The sequence below is a fragment of the Falco rusticolus genome, chromosome 1, assembly GCF_015220075.1.
Source record: "Falco rusticolus isolate bFalRus1 chromosome 1, bFalRus1.pri, whole genome shotgun sequence".
NCBI lineage: Eukaryota > Metazoa > Chordata > Aves > Falconiformes > Falconidae > Falco > Falco rusticolus.
Genome location: NC_051187.1, coordinates 15,071,351 through 15,095,740, shown reverse-complemented (window position 1 = coordinate 15,095,740; position 24,390 = coordinate 15,071,351). Strand labels below are relative to the sequence as shown.

The window sequence follows — 24,390 nt, the reverse complement described above, 5'->3', positions numbered from 1 at the left end:
TCTGAACTGTGCATGACTACCTGGTGCTGTTCTGTACTGGGGACACTTCAGCTCAGTCTAGCAGCAATGGCAGTATAAGTAGAGCTTAGTCCACTGGTGGCTGAACAAAGCAGAAAAGGCTTTTTCCATTCTTTTCCCCGTTTTTGGCCCTGCAGGCTGGATGACAGTGTTCTCATTCAGTTTCCTTTGATCCTTTCACAAGGAAAAATTTTCTTTGACTACAGCAGGAATCTGCCTGAGTGAAAAATTCCACAGATTTTCATGAAAGTTATTCCAACTTGGTCCTGATGTAACTAAGCAGGCTATGGTGAAATAGGATGAGTTCAGGACCAAGTTGTTCCTTTTATTTACTACTGTTTACTTTGAATGTGATGCTGGATATTGCCTTCCAGCCCAGCAAGTTTTTGGGTAGCACAGCTAAAGGTGCAGCAGTGACAATAAGAGAACAGAAAAGCAGCCTGGTGCTGTGGCCAAACTGCCAGGCTCCTAACTATTGTTGGTTTCTAAGGTTACTGGAATTGCCTGAGCCTAAAAGAATGTCTTTGTAGCTCATTTTTAAATCTTTTGTGATGCCTGCAGAACTGGGGGGAAGGGAAGAGGTGAAGAGAAGGGGTGGACTTGGATGAAGGGGGGGAGGGAGGTGGACAGTTCAAATCTGCCACATCCTGCTAATTCAGGGAGCAAAGAAGGTTGAGACTGCCCTTCTGTATGTGTTCTCACTAAAAAGGGTGAACAAATTCAGTTTTGGTCTAAGGCAGTAAGAGGAAATTTTCCAGTTGTTTATTATTTTTATTTTTATTTGTGCTCTCTTGCTACCCCCTCCCAAGTAATGACCAGTGTAATGAACATGTTCCTTCTCTGGGACAGAAATACGAGGTGTACAAAGCATTTAAATTCCTCTGTGATTCCAAGTGTATGGTTATTTTTTAGAAGTTTGATATCCATTTCATGCAGCTGCAGACAGCTTCTGAGGCATTTATATTAGCTGGACAGGAGAACTGCAACACCGATTGGGTCATTAAAATTATTTTGAATAGACATGATGGAACAGGCTGTAATCTGGGGAAATGGAAATAGCTGGACTAATAAATGAATTGCTCTGTTCTTGCAGTGATTTTTTTTCTTTTGTCTTGTTATGTCACTGCTTAGAAAATAGCAATGCAGCCACTGTTTGTGTTTGTGGCATGGACTTCAGCAGACAGTGTAGGGGAGATGTTTGTCCACGATGAGTTGTCTTTCAGAAATGTTACAGGTATCACGGGATCATTCCTGCTCTTGCTTAGATTTCATACGGCATGTGAACTGCATTTCAGCTGAATGCTTTCAAAATGGAAATCACTGACAGAAGGAGCTTTAATAGGTTAGTTATTAAGAAATATAGAATGTTTTCCCTTAGCTTTATGTACGCTGCCTGTGACGTGACTGGGGAGAGAGGTGGTTAGGGAGCCTTTAAAGAGACGACTGAGTAGGTCAGGCAATGAAAGCTGGGGCACTCGGGTCCCATACCTGGTTCTGTGGCTGGTGTACAAGGTATGACTCCCCATCTCTGAGATAGTTAGCTCACTGTAAAAAATTGTCATACTAGGTTTCCTTCTTAATGCTTCCAAAAAGTGCTACAAAGAGAAGGAAAACCCCACAGATCTAACAGTGTATTCATGTTGGGCACATGGCCCTCTCCTGAGACCTTCAGGTTCTGAAACTAGTTGGGAGAAGTTGCCACGTACCTTGGAGAACAGCTGCAACAGAGCCCTTCCCTGGCCACCTCTGAGAACTGAATAGAAACGGCAGGTACAATGCAGGAGGTGTGTGCAGGAGGGTTCTCCTTGCGGCCCATCACTTGTCAGGGGCAAATCAGGAGAAAGGCCCAAGTTCATGGTTTTTTGCTTTTTAAATAGTTCTGATTCCCTTTGCATTTCTAGTGTTGCTGGAGGGAGCATTTCGAGATTGTGGTAATCTGTGACATAACACCTTCGAAAAACAGGCTAATTGCAAGCAGTTTTTTAGCTCAGCAGTTAGAGGAACAATGCTTTTTTTCTCTCCCTCTCTTCCCCTCCCCTCTCTCCCCCCCAGCCCTCTCCCAAATAAAGCTGTCATGCGGGGAAGCACAGAAGCTCCCAGGCTCTCCTGTCAGAAATAGAGCACTGGCTCTAATTTAAAGTATCTGCTGACTCCTCTAGTCCAGAGGAAGACTATTTTTGCTCAGTGACTTGCTCTAGACATTGTGAAGCTTGAAAGCTCTTGCTGTTATAATTGCTGTCTTGTTGTTGGGCTCCAGTCTTTCTTTGAAAACCTATATTTAAAACAAGAATAATGACTGCTTGTAAAATCCTTTAGTTCTGGAAGAGATTATAGTAACAACAATGCACTGTTTATGGCGTTGGGCAACAGCTAAAACTCCTGTGAACATGGATAACAGTCAGCCGGTCATGCTGCGTAGAGTGAAAGGGCTGTTCTGTGTGGACCTAGCAGACTTGGAGGTAGGTGGTGAATACAAGCTTCGAGTTTGTGAACCTGTTTGCTGTCTGTGAATACGCAGTTCTGAGGGGTGAGGAAAGTTTGAAACCCCACCCCAACTTGTGCTATTTCTGTTTCTTTCCTATAGTTCCTCTAATCAGTTGCCAGACAGGTTTTTATCATAGAAAATGGTGGCTAGCGTGGAGCAGGCTCTCTTTTGGAGCTGGGCTAATACTGTTCTGTAACTTTATTGTCAAGTATTTTTCTAGCGAATGCTGGAGTCCTTGTTTTTGCCTAGGAGTCCTAGAGTTGGTTAGCATGGTGTATGTGTAGTTTAATACCAGAAATGTTGCATAAATGATTAAGTATGGTGGATTGAAACTGGGAAAATTGATACTTGAACTGAGAACTAGAAAAGACGTGATAAGAAGCCATAGAGACAGAAGATATATTTAAGCTGTGTAGTGGTCTCCAGTGGGTAGAAGTTGCTCTGAAAACAGACCTAGAAAAATATACTGGTCTGGATTGCCCTGCTCCCCTTGAGAGCTGGAGTGAAGAACTGAGCAGGGAGTGGGAGGGAAGGAGGATGCGGACAGAGCGCTGTTCCCACTCAGGCTGATGGAAGAAGTCTCTTGCGGAGCTGCTTACTGGGTTCTGGGCTTGGGGCACATCTATCAAAAAGAAGAGATTAAAAAAGCCTCTATTGGCTTATTTTCTTTAGCACAGAAAAAATCCTTTTTGCCTTTACCATTGTTCTTCCCAGAAACCTATTACATTTGTTCCCACATATAACTTGTCATCATCTTAAAAAGTAACTTAAGAACATAGTCATCTCCTTATCTTCTGAAACATGTCTGAACCAGCCCCGCTCAGCATGTAGCAGGGGTTCCAGTCAATCAAGTTTGGAAAGCTGTTTTTAGAGTAGATAACTGTCATGCACAGGGAGGGGCAAATCCTGCCCTAGTGATTGCGGGCTATAAGCAGAACTTTGCCACCAGGGACACTATGTGGGAGCAGATGAAAGAGTGCTGTGGTTGGGTCTGGTTTACGACTGTTCCATTTGGGGAATGTATTTGACACCTAATGTATGTATTTTTTTTTGTAATGCCTCCTGTTTGATTGTGAAACTTGTCTCATTTCCTATTTAGCATTCATGCCAAAGACCTACTTTCTTGTAAGTAGTCGAGAGTGGTTCCTGAGTGAGCCAGGGGCAGCGCTTGGCACACTTAGCTTGTCTGCTAAGATCTTCTGCTGCCCCTGTAGAGGATGAGGCATTGGCATAAGGTTCATACTATGAGACCGTGGCAGGTTGTTATACTTGCGTGGGCTGTAATCTAGCTTGTAGCAGGCCGTGCTGATCAGTTGTTGGAGGAAAAGCATGGAGTCAATGTGTGTGCATCCTTACTTTGGTTGGGGGAATAGAAGAGGCAGATCTGCCTAAGCCTATCAGGTTTCCACAGCTGTATCCTCTCATCTTTTTCTGTGGGCATATCTGCATGAACAGACTATGAGGACTTTGGCTGTTTGATGGGGATTTCCATGGGTCTGGCAGCAGAAGCTCTGACTGGACTGCCAGATAGCAGAGATCCTGAATGTGCTAATTGTGTGTATGCAAATTAACTCTGTCCTGCAGGCTTCCCGGATCTAAAATTCCATTGCTCTGTTCCAGCTGAAGGCCTCTCCCCAGTGTAAACAGCTCTTGAAAAATAGTCTCTGCTACTGTCAGGGTTCCCTTCCCCTGCCAAGGGGTCCAGGTGCCCCTTGCAGCCTTCTTCACTGTGCATTGTTCATGCCTTGAGGTCAGCACAGGCTCCTGCTACCCCTCAGGATCTGCAGTGAAACACTGCAGCCTCTGCATCAGTCTTCCCACAGAAAAGTAGTAAGTGACCGCAGCTACCTCTCCGCCGAGTGCCTATTGAATGGGAATGGCCTGGGACTGTTAGCTCCTTTCCACCCCGCCTGTTGTGTCAGAGGTGAAGCAGAAGGGAAGACAATAAGTGAAATCGTAGCCTGTATATACCCATGGCTTAACGCAAGCTAGAAATATGATGTGAGAGGCTTTCCAGAAAGCCTGTAAAATTTCCAGAAATTTAATAGTACAACAATTTTTCAGCACCTTCTCCACTGGATACCAGAAAACCAGAGCAAAATAACAACTAGCAGGCACAAGATGTTCTTAAGAGCATCCTGACATGCTTTGCTTAGAGCCATCGGTGGGAATTTAAGCACCTTATGTAATGGGCTTTCTCTTCTAGCATCTGCTGATTTGTGGGAGGATGATTGGTGAGGGAATGTATTGATTTAAGAGGAGGCATTTGGGGCCTTGACAACTGTCTAGCTTTATAGGAAGAGCCATGTCTACTAGGTTGAGGAGCAGGTCAGACTGATTTTGCAGAGTGTTAGCAGCAGCATTAGCTCCATAGGCTTATCTGCAGAGAGGAATCTTTACCAAAAATAACCCATCCACTGTGTTAGATACCAGCATTTTTGCCATGTTTCAGGGATTTAAGTTGGACACCAGACAAGATTAAAGACTATTGTGAACTCTTCACCCCAACTAATTGAGACTAACCTTTGGATGGCTTCTTGGATTCACCGTGATTTACTTCTCTGTCTTTTAAACATGTGTACCATGAAGCGCACAGTCTGTATGGCTGATAAGCAGCAGGCTTTGTAGAAAAGTCCTCTTACCTGTTGTACAAAGGAATAATTTCCTGGTCTGGGCTTTTTAGCATCAGTTCTGCTGAACAGTGTGTGGTGAGTAAGGCTTTAGATTTAGCTGCCAGTTTTGAGGTGCTGAAAGATTGAAAGCAGGTTCTGTCTCTCCTGCTTTTTCTTTCTTTCTTTTTTTTTTTTTTTTTACTCTGACCTTATTATTAGAGTAGTATTTTAATATCTTGTAGCTTCTTCTGCCATTCTGTAGTCAAGGCGAGGTGTGCCCAGGGAGATGGTACTTCACTTGGCCCTAATGCCAGCCTTTAAGCTGCATTTTTTTTTTAAAGCTGTATTTTTTTAAAGCCACAGGACCCCTGAAGAGGCAGGTAAGGAGAGGTCTGTTGGACCCATGTTTCTCACCCTCCGTGCTGAAGATTGGGAGTAACCCCTTTGCAAGGGCCCAGAACTATGCTTGCACTGGAGGCGTTGCAGCCCACCACATGCTCCTCTGAGGTGGACACTGTCAGGGTGCTTTGCAGGGGACATTCTTCCCCGCCAGCTCAACAGCTGAGCCAGAGCATCAGCAGCAGTGGAACCTGTTTGAAGAGCCATCTCGAACTAGTGACCCTTATGGTTATCACATTGGCTGGGGGGCTAACGATGGAGCTAAATCATATCAGGCCAATCTTACAGGGATCAGGTTGACCAGTTTTATATTAAGCCACCACATATGTGCAGCACATGAGTGGCTGTTTAAAGAAAGCCTCTTACTTCCCCTCCCTCCCCCCTCTTTGAAGGCTTATTTCTTTTGTCGCGTGTCATGGGGGCTGGCAGCAGGTTCAGAAAGTCTGAGCTCTCCTGATTCAAGGTCATTGGGATTGTTTAAATATAATCTCCTTTTCCGTACTTATACTTTCCTACAACTTGCTATTCTGTCTTTCTAAAATTAAACTATTGAGAAAAGAGTAGATTGGACTTTCTGTGCAGGCCCAGGAAGGGGGCAAGCTAGCAGCAGGCTCGGCCCTTTGTCGTCGGGTGCATGTCTGCGTGAGATCGTGCTAGGGATGCAGAGTAAAGTTCGCAGTAAAGAGCTGGGGCTGCTCTTTGCTGCTCAGTTGTGCTTTGTGTGAGCCGTTACAGCTTCTCATGGCAGGCCACACATCGGGCTGTAGAGCACAGACCTGCTTAAGGAAGTGAAACTAGTCAGCTTAGGGGTGATCAAGCCCCCCCGTAGTGATTGTGTCCTGCAAATGAATGAGACAAAGGAAAAAATGCCCTAACACTTCTAAAAAGCTCAATAGTTTGGAATGTTTTATAATTTTTTAAAAAATGTTTTCAAGGTTTTTCTCTGCAAGCAGGAAGGCTTGCAAATTAGAAGTGAAAGCTGGGGATTCCTGGTAGCAGGGGTTTAATCTTTAAAAAAGAAAAGAACAGGCAATCCTGGAGTTTAACCATCAAGCTGCTGTAGGACAAAGAGGACAGTTAAATTCTTTGTGCCAGTAAACATTTGGTTGTGCTCCCCTCTGGAAATGAGAGAAGGATCTGTAGGCTCTGAACACCACTGTGCAGGAGCACCCCATCCCTGCAGTCCTCGGGCATCTCTACTGGTTGTGAGCTCAGCAATTTTGTGCTTGTGAGTTGTGCCTGGAGAGCAGTGAGTGTGTGTGCTGTTACAACCAGGAGCTGTGCCTGGATGCCGTTCCACATAACTCTTACTGTGGGGAATGAGAATTCCCAAGTTAAGTCTTGTCTATACAACCAGGAGAGCTAATTTGCGTTAAGTTAAAATAGTCAGTTCTGCCTTATTGATACAAACAGAAGCATGGACTCAGTATACTCATTTTTTTCAGTCCAAAGGCCTGCCCGTTTCCTGCCTCACTGAGGACTAGCCGTACAGGTACAAGGCTCTTGCCAAAGGTTTGGTGGCATCTGCCCTAGGTAACTGTTGTACTTTGCTCTCCTTGTAGAAGAGCAGAGAGAGGAGAGTCTGACTGCATTCGGGCTACTTGAGTGGGCACAGGCTTGCAGACCGGACTGATTTCCTCCTTTTTTTCTAGCATCTGTGTTTTGGGATTTCTAAAGCTTTTTTATTGGGGATTTTTTTTTACTGACTTTCCTGTGACCTCTAAACTGGGAGAATGTTTTTCAGTATCTGATGCCACACTTGCTTTTTTGAAGCCATGTGGGTCGCTAACCTTTCTGCCAGCCTCAGTGTTGTTTGCTGCCAAGCCTTGGTACCTCCTGTGCTGGTAACTACCCTGAGCACGAACACTTCAGCTCAGTGGTGCCTGTCCACTCTGGATCCTGCCACTGAGCAGGCACTGGAGAAACCAGATCCTTAATGGTGTTGCGACCAGTCCCATCCCAGCTGGCCTTGCATTCAGCTGTTTGCGCTGGTCATTTAAAGTCTGGGCCATGGAACTGGCTGTGATGGAAAAGCTTTGCTTGCCTGAGGAAGTCTTAGTCTCTTCCATTTTACTGATTGACTTACTAATAGCTCTAATAAGTTACGGGTTACATTTGTGTCACGTGAAGGATAGCGAAGTGAGGTGATGCTGGGTGACATGACTTGGTAGCTTATACCGGGGTCTAGAATGACGCTGCTGCTTAAAACAGTGGCTGTGTAATCTGGGTTGTTTTCTTAGTGGGGAGCGGTGGGGGTGAGGAAATGTTTGAAGATAATTCAAGAATGACATCGCTGTAATCCCACTGACTCTTAAAACCATGTAAAAGCATGAAATGGGATAAATGTTTTTGTAAGAGACATCAGCTTTCCCCTCTGCTTAATGGGGAAACATTAGCTTCCTTGCTCCAGAGCACAGGGGCACCCATGGTGGTGTAGAAAACTTTCTTCCATATTATGCTAAAACTTGCGCCATGTTTGCCCCCAGTCACTGTCCCTTTTAGAGCTGCCTGTGTTGCGGTGAGGCTGATGTCCTGCATCACAGAACTGCCCTTGTGACAGCGCTGAACAAAGATGCTTCTGTGAACTGCCGGTCTGCGTGCAGGGGAGAGGAATTCAGGGGGTGCTGCAGAAATAGCTAGCTATAAGAAGGACTTGGTTTAATTCTGTTGTTATCAGCCCAGTTTGGCCGGGGCTCTGTGTGAACAAACCTGTACTGGCTTTGTGCTGGAATATTTGAGTTGTGGAAACCCATTCCAGCTTCAGCTCAGATGATCTGAACCCCTGGAGTTTTTTGTCCTTTGAAGTGTAATATCGGGTTGGGAATCCCAGGAGGGTAGATTTTGCACTGTGTTTTCGCTGGAGGCTTTGTGCTTCCTGCATTTTATCTGAGTGGAATTCATTCAAGAACAAGCTTTTTGGGCCAGTCTTACCCCTGCATCCCCTGCATCTTGGTGGTTTGAGTGTGCAGAAAAATTAATAATAATACTTAGCATCAGCTGGGATATCTGTGCTTTGTTGTTCTGCTAATATTAATTATAGAAAACCAAGAAAATTTACCCAAACTTCGTTGAACTCCGGCTCTGCTGTGGACTCGCTTTGTGCTTACTGCTCATTCAAATTCTTGGCCTCTCCTTGAGTCAGCTGTGTTTTGCGTTTCATCCGGTTCAGGGCATGTGACAGAAGATGCAGGATGCATTTCTTAGATTTCTGTGCTTTCTTAATTTATTCTGTTTGCCCCATGCAACAGTTACTAAAAATGGAAACTATGTGATTACTCTTTGTGTTACCACTTACAAAGCTCCAAAGGTTGGGGCTGTTTCTAGCACTGTCACAATTAAAAGTGATGCGTCAGATCTCAAAGGCATGAGTCTGGATTAAGAAAGATGTGATTGTTAAAGGACATTCAGTAACATTCAAATTTGATTTGTAGTTGGAAGCAGGGTTTAAGCATCTAGAGGATTTCAAGGTTTTTGTTTCTCCAAACAGCGAGGTACATTTTTGAGTTTCCCCTCCAAATAAAAAGTTGAAACCCTTTTCTATAGCTTGATTCCAGGAGTTGAAACTTTAGGAAGGAGGCCAAATACTGTGAAATTTGTGATCTCATTGTGAAAGTAGGCAGCAGTGAGGTTTGTTTAGGCAAAACTTTCAGGGAAATTCCTGGGTATCTGGGCTAAATATCCTGGTTTTGTTTATAAACCACAATTGCTGCAGACTTACACTGGAAACATTTGAATGGGGGAGGAGAGAGGCGACACAGCTCAGTTCTGTGTCAGGAAATACCACATCATTTCATGCTTCCCAGTCTCTTGAATCTTTTGTGTCTGCCTGATCTAAACTTTATCGCTTTGGGGGCTTTGGTTTATTAAGATGTACAAGGAGTTCTGCACAAATATCTTTCCAAGCGAGATACGAGTAAGGCTGGTTCTCTAATGAAGGAAAAATTGCTTGAGGAGGAGGTCGCTATCTCTCTGTCAAAACATTTATTTTTGTTTAACAAAAAGAAATTATTTTCCTCACTGTTTTTACTTTTCATTTCCCTACTGAAAAGCCAAACATCTTTATCTGACATTTTTCAGGTTTTAGGCCTGTTTTGTTTCTGACTGCTATTTTTAATGAAGTTATGCTTTCATTACTAGCTTTTCAAAAATACTAACTTTCCACAAGAGGAGAATATTTCAGTCACCTCTAATCCTAACTTAAATACCTGAGAACGACCATAACTTCCTAGTGATACAGAGCACACTCCAGAACAGGCCTGATCGCTCGTGTTGTAGGAGGGGAGAGAGCAGCTGCTGAGCACTGCTGAGATCTGCCACATGGTGTTCCTGACCCAGTGATCTTGAAGAGAGATGCAATACCAAAATGAGTAAATCGTGAGTCAGACTGGGCAGTGAGACAGTGGCACTATTTAAAGTACATCAGAATAACAAGTGACAATCTTATTTATATGTGTGTGTTAAAACCAAAAACGTATTGTCTTGTTTTTCTGCAGAGAATACCAGAGGAGCTAACCTTAGATGCCTTACTAGAAATGAATGAGTCAAAGGTGAAAGAAACAATGAAGAGATGTGGTGCCAGAGACGAGGAGTGCTCCAGACTCAATGGGGCGCTGAGCTGCTTACGGAAGGTGACTGCATCAGGTACAGACTGCCTTGTTCTGTGGCATTAGTTTCTCAGCAGCCTGGCCCCTGTTCTGCTTCCTTTCATACGAGACAATCTGCAGAAACCTCTGGGTAATGTCTTTGGGTATATTCTGTAAGCAGCATCAGGTTATAGCTCTCGGATGTACATGAAGTTGCAGTGATCACGTGCATCTAGAGCTGTGGATTGGATTTGGTTTTGACAGCATGTCAAAAAAATAAATAAATGGAAATAAATGTATGTAGAAGCATCCTGTCTTAATAGACTATATCCGTGTTCTTTCTCTGTTCAGAGTTGTGTCTAATGTTCCAGTTAATCCTCCATCATTCAGTACACATATCCTTGACCTAACGAATACAACCAGATTTCTTGCAGGTAATCCCCTCCCCAAATATTCTAGCTCAGAGAGAAGATGTCATTCTGTTCGGCATTACTTTGCTCAGAAGCCCGAGTATTGTTCAGCTCAGTGCTTTGAAAGAGAAAAAGCATTGCTCTGACAGCCCTCTATTACTGCATAGCTTCTAGTGTGCCAGGTGATTCACTTCTCCTTAAAACCGCTTGTCTCCTGCTATTTTTCTTTGACTGCTAGTACTGATGGAATCATTGCTAGATTCCAATAGCGGATTCAAGAGCTAGAAAGAAGAGTACCTGGAAATTATGGAAAGAAGGGTACTGTGTAATTATAATGTGTTCACCATCCAAATGGATCTGACCAAGTTATTTAAGATCAGTCAAGCTCAGGATTCCCAGAGTGCTGTTTCACTGTCTTCCCCTGTCACCTTCCCCAAGCTATTTTCAAAGGCATTGTAAAATCTGTTTGTACGAGAGTGTTTCTCACAGCATACTGGTACTAACGTGCATCACATCTTTCTTTGTAGCAATTATTAATCTGTCACTGAAAGGTGATGTTTCCTGTTGGTATTATGACAGTTCATACCATTTGCAAATCATAAAGATTAGTTAACGAAAAAGTTGACAAACAGCTCAGTTTCATATTTCCTTTTTTCTGATCTTTCTTATCCTGGATTGTCAAATATTTCCCATCCATACTGTGGCAAAACCAGCCATTGTTAGAAGTAATGGCGTTCACTTATTATAAAGAAATGGCGTTTTTAAAAATCCAGGTGTGTGATCTCTTTTCAACCACTGACTAGTCAACAGGCCCTGAAGCTTTGACTTTTCACCTTCATGTAAGTCATTAAGGACATACTTAAAATTAAGCCAGAGAGTTACTGTGATGAATTAAGCCTCTGAAATTAGCCCAGTAAGCTGTGTGTTCCCACTTGGCTGCTGCAGGCCCTTGTACTTCCCCCCACCTCGCCCCCCCAGTTTGTACCCAGAATTGGTCTACGGGCTGTACTGGACCATTCTGAACTACTGTGCTAGGGTCTGTAGCAGGCTGTGCTGGGCTGAACCAGTGATCCAGCAGGACGTGGTGGTTCCTGTCTGTCCAGCTGTCTGTCCCTGGTGCAGCTCTATCTAACAGAGCCTGAACAAACACAGCAGCTCTGTGCTGGGTGCTGCTGCTGCCTGTAGTTGAACAGCAGTGCCCCAGTACTCCAGGTGTCAGGTGAGTTCTAGGCACTGGTTACATGCCAGAGAGAGAAAAAAGTGGCCAAATGAGTATCAGAAGCTCCTAGATATTCCTTATTTCCAGTCTAATGGCCTTTCTCACTTTAAGTGGTATTTAGCGATTCTGTTGGCTGTTAGGAAATTGTGTCCTCTTTTTACTACAGCCCAGTCTAAAAGCAGACAGGGTGCCAGGCTGGATGTACAGAATTGTCTAAACAGATTGGCACTAAACCCACATAGGTTCACACTGGGATGTGGGTGCCTGGTTTAGGTAGGTATGTATATCGCACGTTCTTCAGCAGGGCCTCTGTCTGTTAAAATTCAGCCCATCTTAGAACATAGGACCTGACTTTAGCTTTTGAGATACACAGCTACAGATGGGAAAGGAGGGTAGTTACTGCCATTCTCGTTGGAAAGGTTGCTTCAGCTGGTGTGTGTCGGGGGAGGAGAAACTAGGCTTGCACCTTGGCCAGGGGCAGAGCAGGGAAAAACCCCACCTTAAAGCCCAAAGCAGCATAATGTATGTGTATATACATTGGCTTTTCCTTTTAACCAATCGCTAACGTGGCTGTCATTGGTGTACAGGAGGGGAGTTAAAAGATGATGTGCTGATGAATCTTTCTGAGGCACGCCGGGAGAACAGCTCTGCAAACACGACTGAAGCCCCCTGCTCCTCTGTACCCACGTGGACTCCCTCTGCACCGCACCTTCCCAAGGGCAGCAGCCAGCAGGCGCGTTCTGTGTCAGTATCTACCATCCCGTCCTCAGATTCTCTTGCCTCAAGTCACGGACCTTCTGTCTATGCAGAAAACCTCCTGGACCCTTTTGCATTCCCCGCACACAGTGGAAGGTTAACGCCAAGGACTCCTCACACCATCACCATCACTCCGCCAACCACTCCTCAAGCCAAGAGACGGCATAAGCTGAAGCCACCACGGACTCCTCCTCCCCCTTGCCGGAAGGTTTTTCAGCTGCTACCTAACTTCCCAACCCTCACAAGGAGCAAGTCCCACGAATCACAGCTGGGAAACAGGATAGATGAAGTTCCTCCTATAAAGTAAGCATGACACTTCCTCCTTCCCCTCAAGCGCTGGTGGGCTGTGCTTGTACCGAAGGGCATTCAGTGCTCCAGTTCTGACCGTGAAAGAGCTGGTGTTCAGTTGCCTTGTTGTGGTTTCGCTGCAGTCTGATAATCTGTGTCAGTGAGATATTGCAAGATAGCCACAAAAGCTGCTTGTTAGTAGAGTACTGTACTTGAAATTTACTTGAATTTATTTGAAATTGCACCTGCTGGGCGGGTTGGGATGGCTGCTGCTATTAAAGGGCCCCAACCAGTTTTTCTCAAGCTTCTAATAGCCATTTCCACATACTAGAATTCTCTTCTGTCCTTAAAAGTTCCACAGTTCAGGTGGCTGGTATCCTTTAATGATTTCATTTTATTTTAGCTGCTAGTGTGAGCTTTAAAACACATTTATGACAGTACAGACAACTATAGCTCCGTAACAAGACAAACAGTCTTAGGCTACACATTTTCTTGGACTGATCCAGACTTTGAGATACACTTTTTCTGTGTAGGCAGGATGGAAGGGATTAATCTAACATTTAACTAATAGTTGAAACTGGGAAAAAAAGTGCCTTCCAAAGACTCTGGCTATCCCTAAACTTAGGTCAGCATCCGAATTCTGTAGCAGGCACTGGATCATTACAACGTACCCTAACTCTTTGACCACCTGGAAGAGTGCGAAGAGCCTGTTCTGCTCAGGACCTTTCACATTTTTGTGTAAGGGAAACTAGCCCAGCTCAGAATGGAGTTGAGATTTTCAGTATGAGCATTAACAGCAAATGGCTGTGCTTTTGATGCTGCAGTATGGTATTGCCTGCTGACTGACATGAAAGAGTTCATTATAAATGTGTAGCCTTGTAAGCAGTCCAGCATTCTTCCACCCTGTGAGTGCATGTGAATTATATACTAAAACCTGCAAATTGCGGAATGTCTAAATGCAGCAAGTAGGCAGCTGTGGCCAATGCACAGCTTTGTTTTGAAATTCAGCGATAAGAATCTGGTTCTGCTGTGATCCAGATCCTGTTGATTAAGTCTGGTAGGTATTGGAAAATGTAGCACTTCTGTGATTCAGGCACTTCCATGGAGTTGCAGAGCCCATTAACACTCCTCATCTGCAAGCCAAAATTCAGATGCGCTCCTGTACACTTCATTCACGGGCTGGAGCTGAAGCTTTACCCAGCAAAGGCTGCCATTTGTACGCAGGAAAATATCGGCTGTGCAGCAACTTCAGGAGCCTGTGCAAACCAGGGGTGTTTGTAAACCTGACATCAAACGCTGCAGGAAAGAGTTTCTGCTCTAGCAAAGTGTGCATCCTGTCACATGAATATGAATACCTGAAAAAAATTTTTTTTTCTTTTCTCTCTAGGTTTGGTAAGAGATATTTACAGGGCTGTCTTCATTTCTTTGCTGAGAGTGAAGATCGTGTCCTTGTCGGGTATCTGTTGGTCATCCCTGTGCAACCTCCGGAGGTCCTCAGCAGGGCCTTCTATCCCCGAGTTCCTGTTGACTCTAACGGGAGCTTGGCCTGTCGCCCTACTGGAGAACCGCAGGACATTTACATGGTCTTTCTTGTACCTGGTATTTCTTCAGATGACAAAAGCAAGCAAAAGGAATACTGGGAATAAAAAGGAACAAAGGGTTAAGGCAAGGGGTTTGGGTGTATTTGCCTGTCTGTGACTTCAGACAGCTGTTATTGATGCCTCAGTGCTAGAAATAACTTCGTATCTAACCATTTAGTATCTTTGGATATTCATTGCCAAGTATCTCTAATGAAATTAAGCGGTCGCTTGCAACCTTCTGAGGAAGGCTTTGGCATGTGCTTAAATGTGGAATGCTTCCTCTGATGTTGATGAGTCTATTCATGTTTAATGGCTTACAAGACTAGGACCTGTGTTTTATCCAGTAAGGTATCAATGCCGTTTAGTGTTGTAGCTATCCTGATGTTACTCCGTGTGTCTGTCTCAGACACAACCTGTAACCTTGGAAGCTAATGCAGAGAGATAGGAGCCTCACCTTTTTGTAACATATGAAAGTCCAAATGAGGACATTATAGCACCACACATCCATTTAATGCCCTTTAAAACAAAATTCTCAGGAATTACTTTCAGAAATTAAAAAATATAGAAAGAAAATCGTAAAATGAAAATGCAAGCAGAAATATGGGTATTTATCTGTGGGGAGTGATAGAATTTATGCAATAAATAAAAAAGGCATTAGAATAAATTCAAACAAAAATGAAGAATTCTGGTGCTTCTATGCATATATTCATATTGTCTGTTTTAAAATCTGTACTGTAGGTTCTTTTAAGTCCCAATGAATTCCAGGCTTTTTTATCATCGGGATTCTGCAGTAAGGATTTACCTCCTTTACCTGTTGCATTATGATTAATTCAGATGACTGCATTTGGATGGCCACACTAGATCAGCAGTATTCCTTGGAAAAGCAACTAGTCATTCCAGCCTGTTCTAAGATGCTGAAGACCACAGATGCCTTTAAAAGTTCACTGGAATAATGATAAAAAAGAATCTGGTGCCATCTAGGGTCAAATAAGGAGACTGGCTTTTTGTAAGCATTCAGTGTCTGACAGTGTCCAGCCTTGAAGCTGTGTTGACGCTTGCAGATTTGAGTTTTCTCCAGATGTGCAATATGGCTATCGATTTAATTCAGGAAATATGCCACAATCTTAGTATTTGAGAGTTTTTGGGTAGTTACGTGGTGTAACCACTGGAGTGCTGGACTGGCCTTTTGAAGTCTAGGTCTGTGTCTGCACTTACTGGCTAGCTAAGTGATCTCACATAAATGCTTTTGTTCTTCTGGGTCACGCTGGCCCTGTCTATAAAATGGAGATAATGATTTTCAGTGTAAAAGAATATTCTGAAGGCTACTGACACTGCATGAAAACTGGGTGATGGTATTTGTGATAAAGCAATTGGGAGAAAACTAACTGGGAGTAAAGTCTGACTTTCCCCTTTAAGGATGGCCTACACCTAATCAGGTGGACTTCTGCAATGCCTAAACATAAAACAGAATTATTTAACATAAAAAAAAGGAAGAAATATGATTCCACCAGATCTTATTTTACATTGCCTCCGTATGAAAAGAAGTGAAAGAGTAGTGTGTGGTAGGTTTACAGCAGAAGGCAAACCAGTCTCAGCTGTGCTACTAACAGTGTCATGGCTACTAGTCCATTTCTAGGACAGTGACTGCTTTGTTTCTGTCTAGACTGGTAAGCAAGCTTGTAAGTAATGCTTCCCTAAAACATCTCTTGTTCTCCATCAGAACCCTCCCAAGGATCCCCTCAAACGGTACGAAGAGACTTTGGCTTAGCCGTAACACACAGGTAAGCAACGCATGGTGTGGGAGCCACGAAGGAGCAAAACTGGGGTCAGACCAGGACAGCATCCTCTTTAGTGTGTTCGTAGCAGTCACGATTCTTAAGATAGGTTTCAAGTCAGGTGCCTCATTTGCTAAGTTCAGCCTTAACGATGTATTTCACCTTCATTTCTTTTTAATATGTGCACTTGAAATCCTTTTTCAAAAGCCAATTGACTTGTGATTCTGTACTGAGTGGTGTGCCAGCAGTAGCAACGTTGTGTATGGGCTGATAGGACCAGGCATGCCAAATGTGTATCACTGCCTTTTCCTAAACACTTCCACTGCTGCAAATGACAGGGAAGCTGCTCTTTCCTCCTACGTGGGAAGAGCATAGACTTCCCTTTTCCTCCGTTGTAGCTTCCTGCATCCCCTTTCCAAATCCAAACCAAAACTGGGCCAGCCAGATTTAATGCCGATCAAACCTATCCTTTAATTTCCTGGTAAAAGGGTAACACTCCCACCACCCCCACCACCACCCCCCAAATCGGATCCCAGTTCTACAAAGATGTTCAGGTGAACATAACCAGCACCACGTGACATGTCCTGCTGGCTCGAGGAGGGACACCAGCAACTGACAGACATCACATACTCACCAGCCGGAGCTGCACTTGGAGTATGTGCTGGCTGCTCCCTCTCAGAGTACTTGCTTGCTTCATGAGGTGAAGCTCAATTCCAGTTTGAGGGGTTTTTTTTATGGAAAGAAGTGATACTCTCGCCTGGGGAATCTTTGACTGCATGAGGCTTCAGATCTGAGCTGCAGCTTTGAGGACCTTCTAGAGATGTGTGTTCATGCGTGCCCTGTCTCCTTGTCAGGGACACCTCTGAGCACCTCTCAGCCCTGTTCCAGGAGTGGAGAACTAGCAAGGGGTCAGCAGCATTGCTGCCAGCCTTCTTTCGCTTGCTTTTGATCAGAAAAGTGAGAAGTTTTTTCCATAATGTCACTTGCCCATTTCGGAAAGAGCTAAAGTATGGCCTGTCTGTAACTACCTACAAACATTATTTTTCCTTTAGGCACCAGTTAACATCATTTTTCCTCTCTTGTCTCTATTTAGGTTCTCTACAAAGTCTTGGTTATCTCAGATTTGCCAAGTCTGTCAGAAAAGCATGATGTTCGGGGTGAAGTGTAAGTACTGCAGGTGAGCACACAGTGATGACCTTTGTCAGAAGAATTTTGCATTTGATTCATTAAAGTTTGCCTGTAACAAGTATCTCTTGATGCGATGCACTCTTAGCAGTGGCATCATTTTTAAAGTCAGCTTCTGAACTGGCAAAGGGATGCCTTGGCATCGACTTACACTTTAGGTTGGCAGCCTGACACGTGAATGAACCAAATTTATTTCCTGGTCACAGACTTCCTACCTGATCATGGGCAAAACTTGTAGTGGGAGCTGGATACCTAAATAGCATTGAGGATTTTAGGTTTTGCTTCTCTGTCTGGGTTGTTAGTCCAGATCACTGAGATTTTACTGCTTCACTGCCACTGGATAAGAATTAGTGAAGGTAACTATATTAAAAATAAATCAGATGCTAAGGCATGTATATGGTTTCATTAGTCTAATGACATACATTCATATGAAGAATCCTTGTGTATGCTGCTCTGGGGCCCGGAGCATTCCAGAACTCCCTCTGAGATTAGCATAAGAATTACAAATTAAGGGTAGGCTTCCTCTTTTTAGGAAAGAACAAGATGCTATTTAACACGTAATGTGTCTCTTTCAGATTAAAATGTCACAACAAATGTACTAAAGAGGCACCTGCTTGTAGAATATCCTTCCTTCCCAGTAAGTAATTTTCTACAAATTTTTAGCATTTCAATGTAATTGGTGGTATAGCAAGAATAAAAAGTCTGATTAAAGCTTTTTTCTCTCTTCTCATTTTTCAGTAACAAAAATAAGAAGAACAGAGTCTGTCCCTTCTGATATCAATAATCCAGTAGACAGACCAACAGAACCACAGTTCGGAACTCTTCCCAAAGCACTAACGAAAAAGGTATGTGGTGACTGAAGTGTGTGGTGTCTGTAAGTCTGAGAGGCCACAGTAAGGAGAGGTGGCAGCAGTAACTTGCTGCTTGGAGCAAGAATGGCAGCTTGAGCTTTCACTTTGCAAGGAGACCTTGATGTGTCGTCTTCTCCTTGTAAAACGTAGGCTGCCCACAGCCCCAGCTGCCTGCTCGCTTAGAAGAACTGTGCTGTGTTCAAGGCTAGGGACAGCTTTCCTTTCTCTCTTGTTCAGTAAACACTGAAGGGAGTTCGTTCTTTCTTTTTATTGTTTTCTCACAAGTGACTTTCCTTGCTTTGCAGGAGCATCCACCAGCAATAAATCATCTGGACTCCAGTAGTAATCCTTCTTCTACAACCTCATCCACACCATCTTCTCCAGCACCTTTCCAGTCTTCCAACCCTCCCAGTGCAACACCTCCCCCAAACCCATCTCCTATGGGCCAGAGGGATGGACGATTTAACTTCCCAGGTACGCTTGCCTTTTTCAGGACATCTCTGCCAAGACCAGAAAGGCCTCTATGCAAGCAGGGGCTGACTGAGACTTCACAGGTAGTTGCAGGTTTCTGAATACACAGTTGTGTCATGTAAGTGAGGTGTGAAGGTGTATCTTGTTATCTGATAAAAGAAAACGGTGTTCCTACAAGTTTTAAAATGGTATCAACAGGATACCTTTGCAGAAGACAGATTACTGAGGAATGTCGGCACCTTTCTTACATGATTTGATCTTTCTATTTTCTCCTTTTTTGAAAAGGACTAAAAAAATAAATTACATCATTTTTCCTTCCTTTTCTCATTGTACTGTAAAATGCATGCTGCCTGCTGTGTTCGGTCACCAGTGGCTTTAAATCACGAGTAAGGTGATTGCTAGAGCAAAACATAAAAATGAGAACTGGAATGAATTACTTTACCAGTCTCTTCCAAAAGATAACCAACAATCAGCACTCACTTTTAAACTATTGCCATACGTGTATGGAGGAGCAGTATTTACCCTACATACTTCACAGATTAAGAACCCAAATGTGCCATCTTTACCGGGGTTGACAGAGGCAAGAAACTCTGACAAGGGCAAAGATTTACGTAGAGAGAATAAATTTAATTCCTTTGATCTGGAAATGAAGTCACATGCAGCTCAATAGCTGCTACATCTAGCCTTCAGCATTGCTGTATTTTACATCGGCTTTTGATCTGTGAGTGAAAGTTGCTATTTCAGCCTATCCAAAAGGAGCAGAAGCAGAGCCAGTTTAGTACAAGGATTCTGCTGCAACTACTTTGTGTTAGGACATACTGCTCAAATTCACTGAAATTAAAAAAAAAATTACTTGCAGATGGCTCATGAGCTTCAGTTTCTCTGGGTGCATCTCCAAAAAGCTGAAGACATGAGAGAGCATCGAAGCACCAGCCTTTACGTGGGCCTGCCTTTTAGTGTTCCTGGTTCTGTAAATTTGCTTCTGCCACTTGAAGTGTGAATGCGTTGTTTTCCCGCCAGACTGTTTGCTTATTGGTAACTTAGCTTTCATTTGATAAGTATCATCTGTCACAGTCTCCAGAAATGCATGTGCAGAAATCCACCCCCTCAAGCAGGCTGATAATCTACTAATCTGTTTCCCAACAGTGAGTTGGGACTAATTCATTGAATGCATATGGGGCACTTACTGATGATCCTCTAACTTGTTTGTGTTGTTTTTTTTTCTCCTGGTAATTTTTGTTGCTGTACTGTTTAAAAAACCCTAATTAATAAAAAAGCTGCCTACTACATTCAGCATAGACAACAATTTATCTTCCCAGGTGAGTTGATTGTTTTAATTCTACTAACCAGCTTCTACTGCCAAAAAGTAACTTGTTTGTAAACTTCTGCATGCTGCCCAAGAACAGTAATTCTGCTTTTTTTTAAAAGTTCTATACTCTTATTTGTATATTTGTGAGTATAGAACTCACACCTCTCTTTCCTAATACGAGGTAGTGACATGGTTTACATACTAAGGTGAAACTTGGAATATTTAGGTGTAAAACAGTGGCTTTCTGCTGTGGGATTCTACACGCAGCTGTCCACTTCAGAAAGGCTGGCTCTAGGGTTATGTGCCTGGCAAGTATCAACGGGCACCGTCGGTTCGGGAAGGCTGAGCCCATCTTTATGAATGGAGGCTCTTGCCTGTGGGATTTCACCATGGTGTAACACTATTCGCGTGCGGATTTGCACATACAAACTTTTCCCAGTCAACTGTTCGTGAGCCCTTAGAAACAGCTTGTTTGTTTCCAAAGGGAGAATTGATGATGTAGGATGCCAGGCACAGGGTATTTACTCTGAATTTTGAAAGGATTTGCAACCCAAGCTGAATTTCCTGTGCACTGGTGATGCAGGGCAGACAAGGTGCATTTGGAATACATGACTTGCAGTATAGACAAAACCAAATATCCTAGTTCATAAGGATATTTCTGGTTATCCAAGGCAACTTGAAGGCATGTGAGTAATTCACAGACAAGGACTGACCTTGAAAGGCATTACAGGTAAGTAGGTGAATGGGAAGAAGACTGGGCTTGGTCAGTATACAGGCATGTATGTACTAGGAAAGATGAATATAGTTTCATATGAAGTATAAAATCATACTGTCTGTGGTTGAGTTTACTTTATAATTCCTGAATAAGAAACAAATACTCACTATTGCAATGTTAAAACTTCTAACCTGTAAGAGATTAAAGTATAAAATGTCATAAATGTTTCTTCTTTCCCAGAACTTCCCAGCCCTGCACAAATAGCACAGCCGCCAGAAACAGCTGCAGACACTAAGTAAGTATAGTTTTAAATTCTTTTATTTGCATTATGTTTACCTGATACTTCTCAGATCGGTCTGAAAGTGCTATGTTATGATCCAAACTGAACTTACAACCTGAGAAGTCAGAGGATAATTTTAGTCAGCAAGGGCAATACTGGTATTACCAGTTTTATAAAGCTGAACGTGATCTTTACTTTAAACGGGACAGTAAGAAGCCCATGCCTTTAACACCTAGTTACAGTTATGTGTGCATTCCCGAGGTCAGAAAGGTCTGATGAAATAGAAGTTACGTAGTTTTACAACTGAAAGAGCATGACACGCTTAGCAGCAGGGAAGCATCTTTTTCAGGGTCTGACTTGGAGGACATGCAGAAGATTTTAGCCTGCATTGCCAGCACTCGCAATTGCTTCCTCACTGTTGTAGGTGTTTCAGTAGTAGGAACAGGAGTATCTGTTACTGGAACGCATTGTAATAGTGTAGCCATGCCGCTGCCAAGTCAATTCCTGCCACTTATCATTGAAAATCACTTCAAAGTCTTTGTCCGTCATTTGCTAAAGTAAGCTTAGGAAGTCCTTATCTGTTAAGTGGGTCAGTAATTGTATTTTTCCCTGACCTACTATAATGCTATCAAGATCTGTTCTCTATTTGCTTCTTTCCACCCCACTAATTGCATGTGTAGCAGCCCACTTTTCTAACTCGGGTGGATACGCAAACATTATTTTCACTGTAAACCTGTCTTCTCTTGTTAGTGCTGATCAACAGCCAGACACAGATGGAGTTGAATGTGAAGCAGAGGTAGGTTTTCTGGTTTGCCCTTTTGTACAATCAGAAATGCCATGTTGAAAGTGCAATGAAACAGTTGTGGCCCTGGAATTATGTGTGTCGACTGGGTGTGCCTTACCTCAGTTCCACTGCACTGTTTGTACTGCAAAGATCTCAACTGAAAATTCATGGTTTCTGTAGCTAGGCTGAAACAATTAAGTACTCGTAACAATATTTAACTTTTTCCAATAGGGCTAAGATGATATTTTTCAAACCTCTGGCTCGCTCAGTTTGATGCAGCCCTTTTTATATGACAAAGGCCGCAGGTCTGGTGCATTTAGACTTCGTAATGCAGCTCTGCAGACCTCAAATCTGCAAGTAATGCACGTGTAGATACTACCAGTGGTCAGATTAGCTTGCGGTAGGTCCTGCAAAGCAAATGCTGTGAGTATGGGCTTGTGTTTTGCATAGGAAGGCCTTTCCATACCTCTTCACAAGTCTTGTGATTTTGGTAGCACCTAAGCACATGTTCAGCTTGTAGTACGAACGCTGAAATGGGTTTCTGTAGGGATGAGTAAACTGATAGAGAATTGATGATTTCAGCAGGAATTACTGGATTTTGGATCAAGCTTGTTGATTTTTGGAGCACTTCTCCCTAACAGGAGAATTTAAGTAATCTCAGAAAAGCCTGTGCCCACATTTATTGGAAGAACAAAGAGGTTCTTGACTCTTCCTTTTAGAATGGTCTGTAGCATTTTTCCCCACACTGAGAAGCAAATCCTGAGAGATGCGGAGCGCTGAGACGTTAGTGCTGGTTCTGTAAATATAACTCTATGGGACAGAGCCTTTCTTGTCTTCACATGTGTGTGCTGACATACAGAAGACATACAGCTTTTTGTAGCCTTCTGAGATGACTTTGTCCTGTGCAGTGTGTTTCTGGGGCTGTAGTCAAATGCGTGTGTCCAGCCTCTGGAGTTCTCTCAAAGCAGCCGTTGCTGCTGGCTGGTAGGCTGCTTCTGCCCTCCAGGTGGGACTCTCAGCACGTTTCCCTTCTCTTTTTGTGAACAGGTGGAAGAAGCAGAGACTAATAAATCAGAACCTGAAGATGATGAGGATGAGGTGGAAGATTTGCCAAGCAGACGGCCACACTTGCAAGGGATGATTTACCGCAAACCTAGCCAGACCAGCGTCTACCTGCAAGAGTGGGACATTCCCTTTGAACAGATAGAACTGGGGGACCCTATTGGCCAGGGACGATGGGGGAAGGTTTACAAGGGGAAGTGGCACGGGGAGGTGGCCATCAGGCTGCTGGAGATAGATGGGAACAACCAGGATCACCTCAAGCTCTTTAAAAAGGAGGTGATGAACTACAGACAGACGCGGCATGAGAATGTGGTACTTTTCATGGGAGCATGCATGAACCCTCCTCATTTAGCAATCATTACCAGGTAAGGATATAGCATCTTAGTATTATTTTAAATATATACATATTATGTAGATAGATAATATATTTTTTTAATAGATAAAAATAAACCTCTCACTACAGTCAGGAGGTGGCAGACATGGATGCAGCCTGTGTTGCTCAGAGTTTTGGATTCTAAGGTTGCCTCCTTTTAGGGAATATATAATATTTTTTGGCAATTTTCTTTTTATTTTTGAATTCTTAAATAATAACATTCAAAAAGCTGGAGAAAAAAAAATCTGGAACAGGTTGTTCCTCTGCCATCTACTTCCAGATGGTTCCAATTCAGCAAAGTGATGATAAACCAACGTGCGCGTCTGGCAATGCAACAGTTCCCTCTTCCTTTCTGTTCCTCCTAGGGACACTTGCTGATTAGGGGGAAATGTTACTGATTTTCTCCCCTCTCCCATTTTCAGTATTTAGTTGAGATGAGGATCACTTGGCCCCTCAATAAAGCTTTTGGGGATGTTCATATGCAGGCTGAATTTGAGTAAGGCCAAGGGCATGCCGTCCTCACAGTCTGGCAAGGACATACGGGGTGATTTCTAACTGCCAGCTTCAAAAGATGTTTCCTGCATAAGTGACCAGCAGCAGAAGCTGGTGCTCAGATTTTGAAAACTGGACTTCATATGTCAGAGCAGTATAACGACAGCTGGGTCTCTGAAGAAATACATAAGCATTTCTTGTGTATCCTTGAGCGTGCTTTAAGAACAGGTCTCCTAAACGTGTACACCCACACAGATGCAAATCAACGGGGTCCTTAAAGTTCTTCAAAATGGTGTTTTTCAGCAGGGGAGGAGGGCTGGGATTCTGTCAGTGTGATAAAAGAAACAACTGATCATCCAGTATTACATTCTTACTCTCCTCCAGTATTTTAAAGACCTTTTTAAGGATTGTTGTTCCTCTTTCCTGTAGCTTCTGCAAAGGAAGGACGCTTCACTCGTTTGTAAGGGACCCCAAGATATCCCTGGACATTAACAAAACCAGGCAGATAGCACAGGAGATCATTAAGGTAAGGGTACGCTATGCCAACGGGGGCCTCAGCAAGGGCTTAGGGGCTGCACAGCTGGAGCGGTTGTGGAAGCCTCAATAGCCCAACAGGGTGTTGCAGCAGGAGATGCTCCAAGTTGGCTGGAAAAAAGGGCTAATTTAGTGGGCAGTAAGGTAGGGGCCTGTAAGGACAGAAAGAGACCTTTTGCTTGTCAGTAAGGGGCTGGGGAGGGAGAATT

General features: G+C 43.5%; 1 protein-coding gene across 4 annotated transcripts in view; it reads left to right on the top strand.

The window, feature by feature from the left end:
* Window positions 1–24,390, top strand: part of KSR1 (kinase suppressor of ras 1) — a 73,688-nt gene that overhangs the window by 39,372 nt on the left and 9,926 nt on the right. For 3 of the 4 annotated variants that reach the window (XM_037411686.1, XM_037411666.1, XM_037411696.1), the window contains exons 3-15: window positions 10,008–10,155; window positions 12,314–12,785; window positions 14,158–14,162; window positions 16,071–16,131; window positions 17,219–17,302; window positions 17,886–17,947; window positions 18,049–18,155; window positions 18,467–18,635; window positions 19,910–19,951; window positions 20,897–20,951; window positions 21,687–21,732; window positions 22,768–23,147; window positions 24,077–24,173. In XM_037411686.1, the coding sequence (XP_037267583.1) occupies window positions 10,008–10,155; window positions 12,314–12,785; window positions 14,158–14,162; window positions 16,071–16,131; window positions 17,219–17,302; window positions 17,886–17,947; window positions 18,049–18,155; window positions 18,467–18,635; window positions 19,910–19,951; window positions 20,897–20,951; window positions 21,687–21,732; window positions 22,768–23,147; window positions 24,077–24,173 (1,728 nt within the window). The remainder of the gene's footprint in view (window positions 1–10,007; window positions 10,156–12,313; window positions 12,786–14,157; window positions 14,163–16,070; window positions 16,132–17,218; window positions 17,303–17,885; window positions 17,948–18,048; window positions 18,156–18,466; window positions 18,636–19,909; window positions 19,952–20,896; window positions 20,952–21,686; window positions 21,733–22,767; window positions 23,148–24,076; window positions 24,174–24,390) is intronic. The other variant, XM_037411676.1, reaches the window with a different exon arrangement.